At 39.9% G+C, this 15,856-nt stretch overlaps 3 protein-coding genes across 4 annotated transcripts in view; 2 read left to right on the top strand and 1 right to left on the bottom strand.

Moving 5' to 3' along the window:
* Positions 1–36: 36 nt before the first annotated feature.
* The window catches only part of LOC108046340 (eukaryotic translation initiation factor 4E type 2), a 49,331-nt gene continuing 33,511 nt past the window's right edge, over positions 37–15,856 (top strand). The window contains exons 1-2 of one of the 2 annotated variants that reach the window (XM_044458971.1): positions 37–563; positions 1,764–2,223. In XM_044458971.1, coding sequence (XP_044314906.1) covers positions 526–563; positions 1,764–2,223 — 498 coding nt within the window. In that variant the 5' untranslated portion in view covers positions 37–525. The remainder of the gene's footprint in view (positions 564–1,763; positions 2,224–15,856) is intronic. The other variant, XM_044458970.1, reaches the window with a different exon arrangement.
* Positions 586–1,729, bottom strand: LOC108046339 (UV excision repair protein RAD23 homolog A). The gene has a single exon (XM_017125970.2). The coding sequence runs from the start codon at positions 1,591–1,593 to the stop codon at positions 721–723; it is 873 nt and encodes a 290-aa protein (XP_016981459.2). The 5' UTR covers positions 1,594–1,729; the 3' UTR covers positions 586–720.
* Positions 3,777–8,046, top strand: LOC108046338 (syntaxin-1A). Its single transcript, XM_017125968.2, has 2 exons — positions 3,777–5,933; positions 7,375–8,046. The coding sequence occupies exons 1-2, from the start codon at positions 5,062–5,064 to the stop codon at positions 7,391–7,393; spliced, it is 891 nt and encodes a 296-aa protein (XP_016981457.1). The 5' UTR covers positions 3,777–5,061; the 3' UTR covers positions 7,394–8,046.

The raw sequence follows: 15,856 nt of genomic DNA, 5'->3' as shown, positions 1-15,856 counted from the left end.
TTCGCTCAGCGTCTTGCAGCACTGGCCCACTTTGACAGCGCCGCGTGGAATGTGGACCGCAAGTGGAACCTAATCAGACGCATGTTGTGTTGTGTACAAAAAGAAACGTCAAACTAAAGTCGAGCGAACCAAACGATACGGCCAAGAAATAATCAAATCCACTGGAAACCCACAAGGATCAAGCACAGGACATACGATTGCTCAGCAGAGAGAGTGGCGCACTCGTAGCGAACCGCTACCCTAAGAAGCGGCGGCCCCAAAAAACTCGCCCACAAGAGAATCCACCAAAAAAAACCCACTCGCACACACACTCACACACGAACACACGCGCAGCCAAGGAGCAAAAGAAGAGTTGCGCCAGAAGAAGAAGCAGCAGCAACTAGAATCTAGTAGTGCAACCACCCCGGATCCACAGGTTCTTGTTCCAGCGGTTTGGAGCAGTGCCACAGGAACAGCCAAGGAGTCACCAGAAGACCACCAGCAGAAGATCACCAGGCAAGCAGCACATTCAGGATCATTGCCAGGATGAGCATGGAGAAAGTAGCGAGCAAGCAGTACGAGTCGTAAGTGGGGCACGCACCTTCTCCACCAACGCGCAACACCCACCCACCCGCTCCTCAATCACTCCCGTGCTAGCAACAAAACTGGGCCAGCATCACCCTTCGCTCTTGGCCAAGTGTTAGGTTATGTTCTGGCTGCATTTACGTGCGCCCAATCGCTTTATTCAGCCTGGTCCTCCTCCGACTGGCGGAACAGTATCTCGGCGGCCAACTGCTCGTCCTTGTCGCAGGCAAGGTAAGCCTGCACGGCCATCAAGCGATGGAAGCCCAATGCCTCCAGGCGCTCCACGGCGGCGTCGTCTTCGGCGGTCAGGCTGACCTGCACGGTGGCTCCCGTCTCAGAGTCCTCACTGGCAGCATTGTCACCACCCGTAAGCATAGCTGTGAACTCCTCCTGGTGGCTCTGAACAACATCAAAGGCGGCCGGATCGGTTTCAGCCAGTCTGGCCAGGATCAGCTGCAGCAATTCCGGATTCTCTCGAATCATGTCACGCACCCGGTCAAAGCGAGGATCCCCCACCAGTTGTTCCAGCCCCTCTGCTGCCTCGCCACTAGGACTAGTAGCCAAAGGAGTTTCCTGAGGAAAACCATTAATCAGATACTCTATGGCACGTTCCGGATGATTGAAACTGGCCCGGAGGGCAGAGCGGACCTCTTGCTCGCCATAGCCCATGGCCATGAGGTCGCGGACTCGCTGCTCATCGGCAGCTACTGAAGGCGCCACCACCTGTGTGACCACCTCACTAGGAGAAGCAGTTGGCGGCGGTGTGAGCGGCACCTGTTCCTCCGTCGGCTTCATCTGCTCGCTCTTTTTGCGCATGAGTACGATGAACTTGTCCTCGGCTATGTGGTATTCGCTAAGAGGAAGGACATCCTCCATGATGCGGCCACCGTATATTAGCTGCAGGCTCTCCACGGGCAAAGATACCTCGGGCAGGCTGCCCAGGCGCTGTTTCAGAGATCGAACGTCTTGCGTGTCGCTCATCTCCAGACTGATGGTGCGCTGGTCCAACATACGGATAGACAGCTTCATAGTGGCTCCTTTGTGGAATATAAATTAATTTAAGCGGTAGTGATTTAGAGAGAGAGATGTGGCTGTGCGGTGATGTGGTGATCTGGTGAACCTAAGTTAATTTTGAATTCTAAGCCTTGACATACTAATCAAAAGCCGATTTTCCCGTGTGCCATGCACGCCCGTTTCAGGAAAATCTGGCCAGATCTCGTCGACAGCGACGACAGCGATGTGGAGAACGAGATAGATGTGGACAAGCTGCCGCCACTGGAAGTGGGTCCCGGCGAGAACCGTCTGCAGCACACATACTGCCTGTGGTTCTCCCGCAAGGGGACGCAGCGGGCGGCCTCCGACTACAGCAAGTCGCTGCACGTGGTCGGCCGGTGCGCCAGCGTGCAGCAGTGGTGGTCGCTCTACTCGCACCTCATCCGGCCTACCGCCCTGAAACCCTACCGGGAGCTCAGCCTGTTCAAGCAGGGCATCAAGCCGATGTGGGAGGACCCCGCGAATAGCAAGGGCGGCCAGTGGGTGATACGGCTGCGCAAGAACAAGATCGAGCGCGCCTGGGAGAACGTCTGCATGGCGATGCTCGGAGAGCAGTTCCTCGTCGGCGACGAGATATGCGGCATCGTACTACAGACGAAATATCCGGTGAGTCCTAAGATCATTCAATATGCCTTTAATGGGGAAACCATGCCGGGATATCTGTAGAATAATTAACAATTAGGATTTCCACCGATTATTACCATTACCAACTAAAAGTCGTTTTAGTAAATGCTTTTAATTAAAGTTAGATATTTATATTCTCAACGAACCCTATAATGTTATGTTGACAGCTCAATCGAACTTTATTTTATATTGGAATTTGAATATGGAGATAGTATTTTTTTGTATTTAAATTGTACTCTTACAATAAATATTTTATAACTTCAATACAATTAATTACATTGCTATTAATATACAAATTTGCACTATTAAAATCTTCAGTAATTTTTTTAAATTTGAGATAAATAGAAAATGTATTTTAATTGTCTTTACGAATAAGTCGACTTTTAAATTCATCATTTTCAAAAGTGATTTTATAATTAAGAATTTCCAAAAAAGCTTTAAAATTCCTCTTAATAAATTTAGTTTTTAAATTTCGCTCCTAAATTAACCAGTGCTGTGAAACGTTTCGAAATGATCGCGGTGTCTAACAACCCTGTGTATTACTTAATTTTTAAATTTATTTATAAATTTGGCATATATATATGTATATTTGCATTTTACGGCTTGTTGCCTAGTTCCTTTTCAGCTCGCAATTCGTTTAAACAAAAGTGCCGGTCGCGTTTCATTCATAAAAATTCACGCGCATGACGTTTCTCAAATCGAATAGGATCCACAAACAAACCCGTGCTGATTGTTGTTGTTCTCTGGGTTGACGTAATGTGCCGGCATTTTTAGCACATTTCACCAGGCGTTTTCGGGGTATTTCTGCGGTAATTGACCGCAAAAGTAATAAACAAATCCACTTGGAATTACTTACAAAATTGTAATACGCCAGGCGAACAAAACAAAAATTAAAGGCCTCTTACAAAAACCTAATTAAATTATTAATAAAAACGATCATATAAAAATATGTAAACTTATACACCTTGAAACCAAAAAAGATAATTTATTTTCAAGGCAAGAAACTAAATTGTAAAACTGAGCCGGCCTGAAATAATGAAATACAAAATTAATAATATACCAAAAATGTAGTGGAGAGAACGTCAGCGCACTCTTCCCACATTCCACACACACATACACGCCTCATAAACACTTGTTTTGCAAAGGAAAATGAGAGAGCAGAACATTTCCAATTGTCAGTGCTGAATTGGTTTGAGACTTTGCTTAATTTTGATTAGAACCATTAAACACTTTAAAAATGTTGCTTTAGGCCAAATTTACAAATAAATAACACTTTGCTGTCTGAAACGTAATTAAGCAATTTGAAAAATTAACATTTGCTTTTTCAGCTATCTCTTACTTAAATATTAAATAGTAAATAGTATGATAGTATGAAACCAATTCAGCGGGTTTATTAGCAACTCCCATGCTAAATTATCTGGGAGAGAGTCTTAGCTAACTCCGGGATTTTGTTTCAATTTTTTTTATTGGTATTTTTGTAGTAGTAGTATTTTTATTTCGAGATATTTTCGCAAGCCGGAAGATATTTCAGAACTGTTTTGCTGCGGTCACACTCGAAAATTGTTTTGCCCCGCGCGAGGTGCTGCGTTTCGTTTCGGTTCGCATCGAAAAAACAAAAAAAAACTCACAGCCGCCGGGAAAATTCGCGAAATAATCTTGGGTTTTTTGTAAAAAAAAATTACAAAAATATTACCAATACAATTTCCAAGTAATGTGCGACTGAACAATAGGCGACAACAACAAATTGTGCCACCCCAGACAGCCAGTGTGCGAGAGCGTGAGAGGTGGTCGTGCGTCCCTCTCAAACACACACACAACATACACCGCCGACGACGCGTACGCAACAAACGAAAATAAAACGCAAACGAAAAGGAGAGAGAAAGAACAAATAACGCCCACCGTAACACCCCCCGCGAAGAAGAAGCAGATAAAGACGAAGAAGCAGCAGCAAAAGCAGACGGCAGAATTGGAGCTTTGCGCAGAAATCGATTTTTTTGCCCATTTTAAGAGATTTTCGGTAGCCTCTCCCACTGCCGAAAATCGTTTATCGCCCCTGCCTGCATGTGTGTGCGTGCGTGTGTGCCAGTGTGAAAGTGAAAAAAGATTAAAATTATATAGACCCAGGGTGCGTGGTTTTAAATAAAAAGTAGTGAGTGAGTCAGAAATAACAAGAAAGAAAAATTAATTCAGCAGCAGCTTTGGCTTTTTTAGCTGCTGGCATTGAAGAGGCGATCTGCCGCAGTCGACGTCGCTGCCGCCGCTCTGTTTGCCTCTCTCTCACACTCTCTCTCTCTGAAAGCGAAATAACACCACACACAAAAAACATATAATATTATAATAATATTAACCAAAACGCCAGCAAAAGTGCCAGTTAAGATAAAATTATATACTAAAAGTAAACCGAAAAGAGAGAGCTGCCAAGCCAAAAGCGGAAAATCAATAAAAGGTCTCTCTCTCGCAAAAGTGGGAAAAACGTGCAAACAAGTTAAAAAGCAAACCTGCAAAAAAGCAAAAGGAAAACTCCGCGCGCGTTTACACGTGTAGTTTATGTGTGTGCGTGTTTAACGTTTAACTGCTAATCACAAAAACGCAATCTGCAAAAACCGCGTAACAAAAGCTTACGTAAAGCTTGGGAAAAAACACCAATAACAACGAAGCATAAATATTTGAAAAAACAAAAGAGATACTAAAACTAACTATCAAACGCTGTACAACTTTAAAAGACCCCAAAATTAAAAACGCCAGAGAATCGAAAAAATCACGATAATTTCCCAATAAAACCCTTAACCAAATCAACAAGGATAAAACCCCGACACAAAGATGACTAAAGACAGATTAGCCGCTCTCCATGCCGCCCAATCCGATGATGAGGAGGAGACGGAGGTGGCCGTCAATGTGGATGGCCATGATTCCTACATGGACGATTTCTTCGCCCAGGTGGAGGAAATCCGTGGGATGATCGACAAGGTGCAGGACAACGTCGAGGAGGTGAAGAAGAAGCACTCGGCCATTCTGTCCGCCCCTCAGACGGACGAGAAAACCAAGCAGGAGCTGGAGGATCTGATGGCCGACATCAAGAAGAATGCCAATCGAGTGCGGGGAAAGCTTAAGGGCATCGAGCAGAATATCGAGCAGGAGGAGCAGCAGAACAAGTCGTCGGCGGATCTGAGGATCCGGAAGACACAGCACTCGACGTTGTCGCGGAAATTCGTCGAAGTGATGACCGAGTACAATCGCACCCAGACCGACTACCGAGAGCGCTGCAAGGGAAGGATACAGCGTCAGCTGGAGATCACCGGACGGCCGACCAACGACGATGAGCTGGAGAAGATGCTGGAGGAGGGCAACTCGTCGGTGTTTACGCAGGGCATCATCATGGAGACACAGCAGGCCAAACAGACGTTGGCGGACATCGAGGCTCGGCACCAGGACATCATGAAGCTGGAGACATCGATCAAGGAGCTGCACGACATGTTCATGGACATGGCCATGTTGGTGGAGTCGCAGGGCGAGATGATCGATCGCATTGAGTACCATGTGGAGCACGCTATGGACTATGTGCAGACGGCAACTCAGGACACCAAGAAGGCGCTCAAGTACCAGAGTAAAGCCCGACGAAAGAAGATCATGATACTGATCTGCCTCACTGTGCTGGGCATCTTAGCGGCCTCATATGTTAGCAGTTATTTCATGTAAATCTCGAATGCAATTACTTACACGCCACATTTACACCTCACACTAAACACACCCCACACACTCAATCTCATCAAGACCCGATCTATATACATAGTATGTTGCGCAACCCACCCAGAGAAATTGCAGAAGACAAAATCGAAACTTAAACTGTAAGAGATCGCAACCAGTGAACCCCCGATAAAGAAGCACATGAAATTAGGGCTCGATTACACCAATTATAGCTAATATAAATATAAAGAGTCTCAAGTCCCCTTATATACACATGAAACTCAAGTAATAGCTACCAGAATATTTAGTACTTGTAAACAAATTGCTAATTGAAAATTTATAAAACTAGAACTAAATGAAAAAAAATAATTGAAAACACAAAACTACAAGACAAGTAATTGCAAACAAAGAAAACATGAAATTTTATTGATTATTGTTATAATGCGAAGCAAAAAACGAGAAGTATAATAAAAGAAAGGAACACTTCACTCACACACAAAACTCACACTCACTGCAAATGCTTTGCAGGAAAAAAGAGAAAGAAAATCTTGTTGATTTCCTCGTTTTTCCAACTTTGAAAATGCATTTAGTTTTTGTTTGTTTAACTAGTTTAGTTCTCCTGTTAAAAACTCACACTTAAAGTAGCCTCATCACCACCACACTCACACTGAAAAGGAGGAAAATGATGCAACAAATCTCTAGTTAACTTTTGAATATTTATTATAAAAAGATTGTTTATTATGCGAGATAATAACTATATTGACTATTTACTATAATGCTATTTACTTAACATGTTCATATTTATTGAATGCATATAATATATATAAATTATACAAAACACACAGCATATATATACAAATAAAAAACTAGATAAAAGGCTAACTCGGACATTCTCAATGAAGATGATAAAGCGAAAACAAAAACAAACAAAATACACGAAAACCGTGGCTCTAAAAGTTGAGGAAGTTGATGGAATGCTGACTTTAAAAGGGTAAACAATTCAATCACACTCACATATACCCAGCTTCAAATTAATCGGTAAACTGTTAAATTTCAAGTTGATTATTCAGTTTTTTTTTGTTGCGCAAACAATTGGACAAGTTTTTTTTTTGTTGTTTTACTTCCCTTCAAACTAGTTTTTGGTCGTTTTCCGTTTTGTAATCGTCAGAAAAGTTAATGGATTTTGGTTTTAGCTATGATTTCATTTCTCACACTCACCTAACACGCTACAAACACTTTTAAATACTTTTTCTTTCTTGATTAACCTAATTTATATTTCCTTTCTTTTCTCCACCGCCCTCTCATCCCAAAAACTAACAATCGGAATGCAAATTTAAATATATTTCCAATACATAACCCAAATTTTCTATGGCATGCGGCTGTTGAAACAACTTAACAAATAAATCAAACCAATCAACTTATCTGCACTCACAATATAAATCCATATAGAATCCAAGCAAGCAAGTAGCATGCTCATCAAGGCCTATATTCTGCATAATCTATACATATTTTGTAGTACAATCCAATGCAAAATCACAAATTAATAAAAAAAAAAACGTAATGTGTATGAGTTTTTTCAAAATTATTGTGATTAAGAAACTCGGAAAAATGCTTTCGCTTTTAAGTAGGAAATGCAAAATTGTAAATGCACCAAATGAACTTACGCGAATTGGTGAATTTCTGTTGATTACACCACTTGCAAATGTCAGACCTGCAATATGTGCACGTTTTTTTAATTTTAAACTCACCTTTTGATCTTTTGAACGTAAGAAAAAGAAAACCGAAAACTGCAACGACAACAGCAACAATCAGCACGTTTCCACCACAACAGCAAAAACACCCAGTAAAACACCGCGGTTAGTGAAAAGAAGAGCGAGAAAAACTTGCACAAAACAAAACGAATTTCGACGCCAACTTCGTATTATGTCAATCAATCAAACTGCAATTTTATTTAAACCACAAAAATGCAATCAAATGCCCGAAAAATAATCAAAATAAAAAAACGCGACTCCGCCCTGCCACGCCCTCGTCTTTTGGAATTTCCAGTCCGGGCTCCAGATTTCCAGTCATCCAGCTTCCAGCAAAAAAAACAGCTGCAATGCTTCATTCCCCCGCTTTGAGGTGAGTAATACGCAATAATTATTCAACATTTAGCATTATTTTTATCGGCAATTCCCGCAATTACTCTCTCTCTACGCCAAGGTTTCCCTCGTGACTTGTCGCGTCCAGCATTGAAAAATCGCCGAAGGTCGCGTTTCATGTCCTCGAAGTCCCCTTGCCCCCCTTACTCACCCTCAGCCCCTTGAAATTGCACCCATTTCTATTAATGAAATCGTGCCCTTTGTGTTGTGACATTTCGAGTTTCAAGAGTGCGAAACAGAGGGATAAAGAAGCGGCTAAACCAGATCTTGGCAAATGAATGAAGCAAAACAAAGTAAAGCTAATTATACCCCATACCCTAGGGGTACTTGGGTATATTGTGTTTGAAGAGGTCGTTTAATCCAAACAAGACTTATTACATTACTTCATGAAATCATCCAAATATATAGGGCTCAGAATTTTCTCCAAAAATCTCGATTCTTTGAACGCTTACTTCATAAGAAGATTGGGATTTGGCTAGTGCTTTTATATTAATAAATACCATCTTTAAGAAATATGAAAATTATTAAGTATCAGATAGTCATATATGCCATATAATATATGTATGTTGTGCTCCATTTGTTTTTTCTTGTCGCTTTCATTGCTGTCTATCTATCGTTCGGCTCTTTTCATCTTACTGCCATTAAAAAAATGTTTAATTAATTCACACTCTCTTGAACTAAATGGGATATGGACAATTGGCGAGATAAAGAATATTTATAGTACAATAATTATTAATGCTTCTAATAAAAGTTATATATTTCCTAAATTACATTATTAGCCCGTTAATTAACTAGTTGATTTAGTATGTGGATTCAAGTAAATGAACTAGATTTGTCATCAATTACGGATGCTGCAGAAAGCCCTATTTTGTATTTCTCATTTCTATATTTGTGCAGCTTTTGTCATCTAAATGAATTCAAACAAAGTTATGGCACTTATTTTCTCTCTTTGTGTTTTTATTTGTTACTTATAAAAAGAGAATTTTGCCGTTGATGATCTCACACAATTCGTATCGACTCACTTTTGTGGGTTGACCAAATGTTTTTGGATGTACTTGAAAGCCCAGATTTGAGTACGTTTTCAAAGCTAATTTAAGTGTTTATCGTGTCTTGTTATTATGTTCCAAACAAAAATGGATCTTCCGCAGTTTTTCTGGCACTGTACTCATCTATTTATTAATCTTTTGTGTAACTTTTTTATACGATGCCAGTTGCGTGTTTAATTTGAAAGCATTATCCATCTGTGAAAGTTTCATATACTAAACGCCGTTTATCATGTATCATTTCATTTCATTTTCCCCATCGCTTCCTGTCAGCGTATTCTGAATGAGCTGAACGAGTCTACGAGTATACGAGTATCGCCCCTCTAATGTGAGTCGAACATGCAGAGAGTTCGCGCCTCCCCCGATTCGAAATGTAGGCTGAATTGAGTCATCGCCGTCACCCAGCGACCTTATACTTTTGTTCCCTTCACCTCCCTAATGGTTCTCCAATTTATCAAAACCCAGGCGCATGCACTGTTAAAAAGTTGGATTCATTTATTTAAACACTAGTAACTCAAGTATATTGACTTCAAGTTGATATATAGGTTTCATTATTAGATTTACTGATTCGTTTATCATCTTCGTATAAAACTATTATTATATCGCTATGATATATTTTTAAAAAAATGAATGGCGATTTATGTATTTAAAAGATACATTATCTTGAAAAATATATATTACAAAATTACTAACATATCCGCATTCCACCCACTCTAACTATGCGAACAATGACGCTAGGCCGATAAAATTTATTTACATTCTACCCCAATTAGTAATTAAAAGGTTTATTTGAGTTGTACAAATATACTAGACGTAGACGATGAGGTGTTCGAACAAACTAATGAATCATCAGTGTTATCATTTGATAGTGGTCTATCAGTTGGCATAGATAACAAAGGTGTGGGCAGTGCGTGCCTTTATTCGTGGCTCTCTTTATACCCCTATAAATAGAGAGAATTCGACCGATACCACATGCACTCTAACGAATGCAATTAAAAGTTTAGCCCTTGAGTGACGTCCCCCCATCGCCGCATTCTCATGTAACAATTTTTTCAATGTCTTTGCCTTTTTACCTTGTGCTTCGTCACATGGCTTTTGTTTGCCTTTTTTTCTTAAACCCCCATGTGGTAAAAATGCCCGCAGCATTGTGTACCCTTCTGCAAGAAGTATATTGGGTTGTGGATTACATTTGGACATCTGTTGAATAATTTACACTTTTAAATAGGAAAATCCTTTGTTTCTAATTTGGGAGTAGCTGATTTTAAAATATCGTAACTAAATATAAGGAAAAGCAGTTACATTCAATAAACTTTCCTAACAGAAAAAAGGGTAAAAACAGTACACAGTGTTCTTGGTGCGACTCCAAGTTTTTTCCCATTTGTTTTGGACCTTTGTCGGCCTTCTGTTCTTTTCTACCACCAGAGTTTGATGACACCACTGCAGTGCCACGCCCCTTTGTCGTTTACATATATAAGCAAGTCATGAATTCAATTTATACATTTATATATTTTTTACTTGTTCTCTACATTTATTTATATTTATTTATTTGTCTGTCTATCTATTATTTTGATGGCTTGCCAAATCCATACAGACTTTTTCCTCGATTGCGATGTGGGAGTTTTTGTAATTTTTTTTTGCTGGCCTCTTCTTTTCTTTTTTGTATCTTAACTTTGTCTGGTGAGTCACAAATCTTACTGGCTTATGACTACATTTTTTGTTGTTGTTAGCTGTCAGCCTACGCTTTGATTTATTGATTCACAAGGAGAAGTCATTTTTACGAAGCTAATGAATATCCAGTACGTGTAATATCTATGTGAACTTGAGTGAGTTGGGGCACTTTATCTCATCTCGGATGTGAGAACTTTTTTAGAATCGTCATTGTCATGTTATCTGTTGAAACTTGTCTGCCAAGATGCTCTCGACAACTTGAAAACTTTTTGATTTGCAGGGCTAAAGTTTCGCTTTTCTTGATGCTCTGACCATGTAAGAATTTGCTATGCACAAAGGAAAAGGAAGCCTGCATCCTGCAGCTCTTTTCCTGCATTTTCCACATCCGAAGCAAACAAAATGCTTGAAATTCTTTTTCGAAAAAAAAACTTTAAGTAAAGCTGCTGTGGAACATTTTAATGCAACTTAAATTGCTATATTCAAAGGGCAAGATTAAAGCAAATCTTTCTTAAATGTATTTGTTTCTCTTTGTGTAAAAACGAAATAATTTTGGCAAAGAATACATTTTCCCAAAAACCATAGATTTTTATGGGCAAGCCAAAATCGGAAGAAAATAAAAGGGGAGGAGCAGGAAAAAAGGCTTAGATATCGATTTTAGCCTTCGCTCCGAAACAATTTGTTAATTGAAAACAAATTTCATGGCACGTCAGATGAGTTCTAGCTCAGAGGTGTGCTGAAAAGTGGGGGCGGGTTCAGGGTGGATTTCAATATGACCCATGGGGGCCATCCAACTGGACAAAAAGCACACATACACGAATGTGGGCGTAGATTTTGTTAAGCCTGCAAAATTAATTTAGAGTTTTGTCGTACAACAAATTTTCATGGGCTATAAAAAGTATGTGTAGTCCTCAAAACATAATTAAATTGAAACAAAAGTTTTAAATATGCTTAAAAAACCTGGGAAATGTTTAGTGGTGTTAAAATGATTCCGTGGAATATTAATAGATTAAAATAAAGATATAAACCTTATATTTATATAAAATTTGTTGTTAGAACTTGTTATAGAATTAAGTTGAAATCCAAATTTATTTGGATCAACTTTACTATGCTTTGGTTTTAGCCTGAAGGGTATTCAGTCATAAAGACCTTTAATACATGAGGCTTTACCCTTTTTTTTTGTGGGGTCTTCTTCGCTTTGCGGAAAGAGTTCATTCGCCTACTTTTATGTACTCCCAAAGCAACATCAGATACGCCCGGCTCATGACCACACCCACCTGCCCCCTTTTTTTTTTGTCCAAATTATATGTGTATTTAATGCTGCTGCACTGGCACGAAAAACAACAACACAAAATGAGTTCTGCTGGGCAGTTAACGAGCGGTAGGAAAAAATAAAAAAAGGGCAGCCCGAAGAAAACCTGACCCAGTAATACGATGTGGGTGGTTTGTTTGGGGGTCTGTTGTTTCCTTAACCACCGAAAGGGTTGAAACTTATTCCCTTTTCCAAGGCTGAGCCCGGCTTCTGGCAAATTTTCATATTTCCCCCCTTTGTTGTTTTTCCTTCGACAGAAAAATGCGAAAAAAAATAAAAAGAAAACTGAAATTCTCACATTTAAATTCCATGCGCTTCGTTTCATCTCCAATTTCCTTTTTTAAGTTGGCTCACAAAGACGAAGAAATGCCAGTTAACCAAGCGTGAGTTAAAAAGAAAGAGTGAAAAGGTTGAGACCATAAATATTAATGGTTACGTCGAACGGCTTTACCTTTAATTAAATAAACTTCTAGAACTTGGTTACGTATTCGTTCAGATGTTTAAAATCATTAATTGTGCAATCTGGTTTCTCCTTTTTGTTTGCTTTAATTTTAACGTGGCTCAAATAGTTTTTTATGAAAGTTATAAATGGTATGAATAAATAAAGACTTATCACCGAGGTTCAAAATTTAATGACGTATAAACTTTTTGTTGCATTTAAACTTCTTCAAAAAGAAACCTGAACGGAAAGTGAGTTTTGCGTAATTTTATTTGACGCTGATTGGCCCTCTTTGCCACCTTCTCGAAGCACCCACTTCACCTTCTTCTACTTTCTGGCTCCTCTAATTAACTTTGTCACGAAATTCTTCGCGCAAGTGCAAAAATTTGCATCTTTGCAGTTGGCATCTGAACAAAAAGTGAAAAAAGGCAATCTAAGAGGCAAAGGAACTGCAATCAACGAAAAGGCACCGAGTAATTACTGTTGTCAAAGAGAAGGAATTGCAGAAGGATACATAGACAAGAACGGAAGCGTAGCAAACTAGGACTAAAAAAAATATAGTATAACTGTCCATCCGGGTGGAAGAGCAACAGTGGCCTAGGACAGCCGGCCAGAATCCCAAGCTTCGAGACTCCCAACCTCCTCAGGGCACTCAGTCGGTGGTTGGCAAAGTGGCAAGAAAAATGAAAAACCCATCCCGAAGGCATCATAAACTCCGGCACTAAGGAATGGGTTTGACATTGTTAGCTCTAACCAAATAAGAATTGCAAAGAGAAATTCTCCTTCCACTAACAAAGTAAAAGAAATGATCTTCGTACTAACAATGTATAAACACTCCTTCTTCGATAAAGTTTAAAATATATCTAATTATTATTATGATTAAATTAATACTACAGTATACAATCAGCTTTCAGTATTCAGTTGAACGAGCTCGAAAAATTTGAACTATTTGCAAGTTAATCAAAATATATTTAGAAGTTAGTTGTAACTGTAGCGCAGATCCCTGACTTAATCCCTTTGATTCTCTGGCTTAAAATAAACTGCACAGTGAACGTAAAACCCTGAAAAATTCCGTTGCATACTTCAAGGCGTGCGAATAATTTCAATTGACGTAATTTTAACTTTTGCTCTTTGCTTTTTGCCTCCCCATCCCGAAGGCGACTATCCTGCTATTCCTGTTGCTGCCTTTGCTTTTTCACAGCGGGTAATAAGGAGCAGCGACATCAGTGCAGGAGACAGCAACAAAAATAAGACAACATTAACTAAACCGCATAACGGCAATCAGAAGGAGAGACTAAGCAGGAGCGACAGGGAAGGAGCGAATTTCTTACGGTTCTTTGGCTGATTCAATTGCTGACATAACCTCTCAGTGTGCAGTCGCCAGTTGCTTATGCCGCCCCCATACCCCTTACTCCCTTTTCCGCTTTTCCTTGTTATATTCAACGTGCTTTTCCCGGCTGCCATATTCCATTTTCCTCTGGTAGTCGGAGCTGGCTGCGGGAAACGTCTTTCTCTTGAATGAATGGAAAACTGCAATGTTCGCTTTTGATTATGTTACTGGGTTAAAATGGAGCTACTAAGGGATTTGTGAGGATTTCAGGAGGGCATCGGGGTGAAATATCCAACTTAAAGTGAAAGGAATTAAAATCATAAGTCGGTAGATAGTATTCATTATGCTAATAAAGTAGAAATTAATTTATTACACTATGCTGCTAGTTTCACTTAAAATTATGGCATAGTTGTTAACACCCTTTCAAGCTATAAATCTATAGAGATTTCTAGCATCTTCTGACCAATAACTGTTTCCAAGGTATCACAGAAACATTATTCTGCACTTTATACGCCCCTATATTCCCTTAACATCTTTTGATTGCGCCACAAAAGCTTCAACAGCTCACCACCCTCGACACGAAGCGAAGGAAATTTCTTTCTGGTATCTTTTGGATATGCAACACCATCACCTCCCACGCCCTCGAACCATCCATTCATCCGCTTGGAGAATTGCGAACATTTTGCCCGTGCACTTTGGGGGATACTGCCTTAAGAGTTGTGGGTCGTGGGAGCTGCCACTTCGATTGTATAATAAAATTAAATTGCGGATTGCATTCAGGCGACGGGTGTTAATGTCTACATTGTTGTACCTCTCTCTGTGCCCGCAATTAAACGTGAATGTCGCGCTGCGTTTGCCAATGGCCTTGAAATGTCAGGAGCAATTCCTGGCCGATTGAGACACCTAATTAGATTTCATTTGAATATTAAATCGCATTCGATGATATGATAAGCTCCTCTTGAGAATTAATTAATTGCTGAGCTGTTCTCTTTGGACTGTGGTTATCCTCAGGCAATAAGCCATATCCGTTTCACCGTCCTCTCGACCACAAGTTCGTCCTGCTGTGCAGCCTTGTGGGGAAGGCTTTTACGAACCGCCCTCGAGCAATTTTGGACTGACCATGAAATGCTTTTATGCGTCCATGTTATTAATGAACGGTTTTCCAGGATATTGCGGTGGGTATCTATGGTCAAGCTATCACCGAATGAGAACCCCGCCAATAATTAGAATAAAAACAATGTCCATTTTGATTATGCTTTTATTTAAATTTAAAACAATTAACTAATTTAGTAATAAGGAACATTATGATGAAATAGTTTAGATGAGCATTCAAGTGAAGGCTGATCAAACTACCATTCTGCTACCCTACAACTTCGCTTTAAATCCCATTTTATCCCGCATTGCGTATACGCCTCATTATCCTTGTAACCGCAAGGATTCCCATAAAAGACATACATTTTTTACAGCAACATTTTTTGTGCTCGTACCTTCCTCGTTTTATATAAAAGTTATCTTTTAAGTAATTTTTACTCTGCTCCTGGCGCATTTGTGGTTTTAGTCCTCTGCCGACTTGTGGGACAATTTGTCCAAGGCGTTTCCTTCCTGGGTGCGTGGCAGCAGCAGGGACATGCCTGTGTCGACTTCCTTCCTGCCTTTCCTTCGACTTCTTTGTGCGTAAAATACAAAAAAGTGAACAACAAGGTGGCCAAATGGAGTGGGTTGGGTGGTCAAAACATGATGTGTGTGTCAGCGTCTTTTAGAAACACGGAGTTATGGGCGTGTGTACACTAAAGGAAACAAATCTTGTGAATCGTCAAATTGTGTTGTACAAAAATTAAGTCTAAAGAGATTATATTAGGCATTACCTTGATTTACAATTTACTACATAATCTACAACAGTTACTACATTTGTTTCTTTTTGATCTAAAACTTATCCATTGAAACAATTTAATCAAATTTCGATGAAAACTTCAGTTTTTTTATTCGGAAAGATTTTTTTCC

The sequence above is a fragment of the Drosophila rhopaloa genome, unplaced genomic scaffold (genome assembly GCF_018152115.1).
Source record: "Drosophila rhopaloa isolate 14029-0021.01 unplaced genomic scaffold, ASM1815211v1 contig_178, whole genome shotgun sequence".
Classification (NCBI taxonomy): Eukaryota; Metazoa; Arthropoda; class Insecta; order Diptera; family Drosophilidae; genus Drosophila; species Drosophila rhopaloa.
This window is presented reverse-complemented; position numbering and strand designations above follow the sequence as displayed.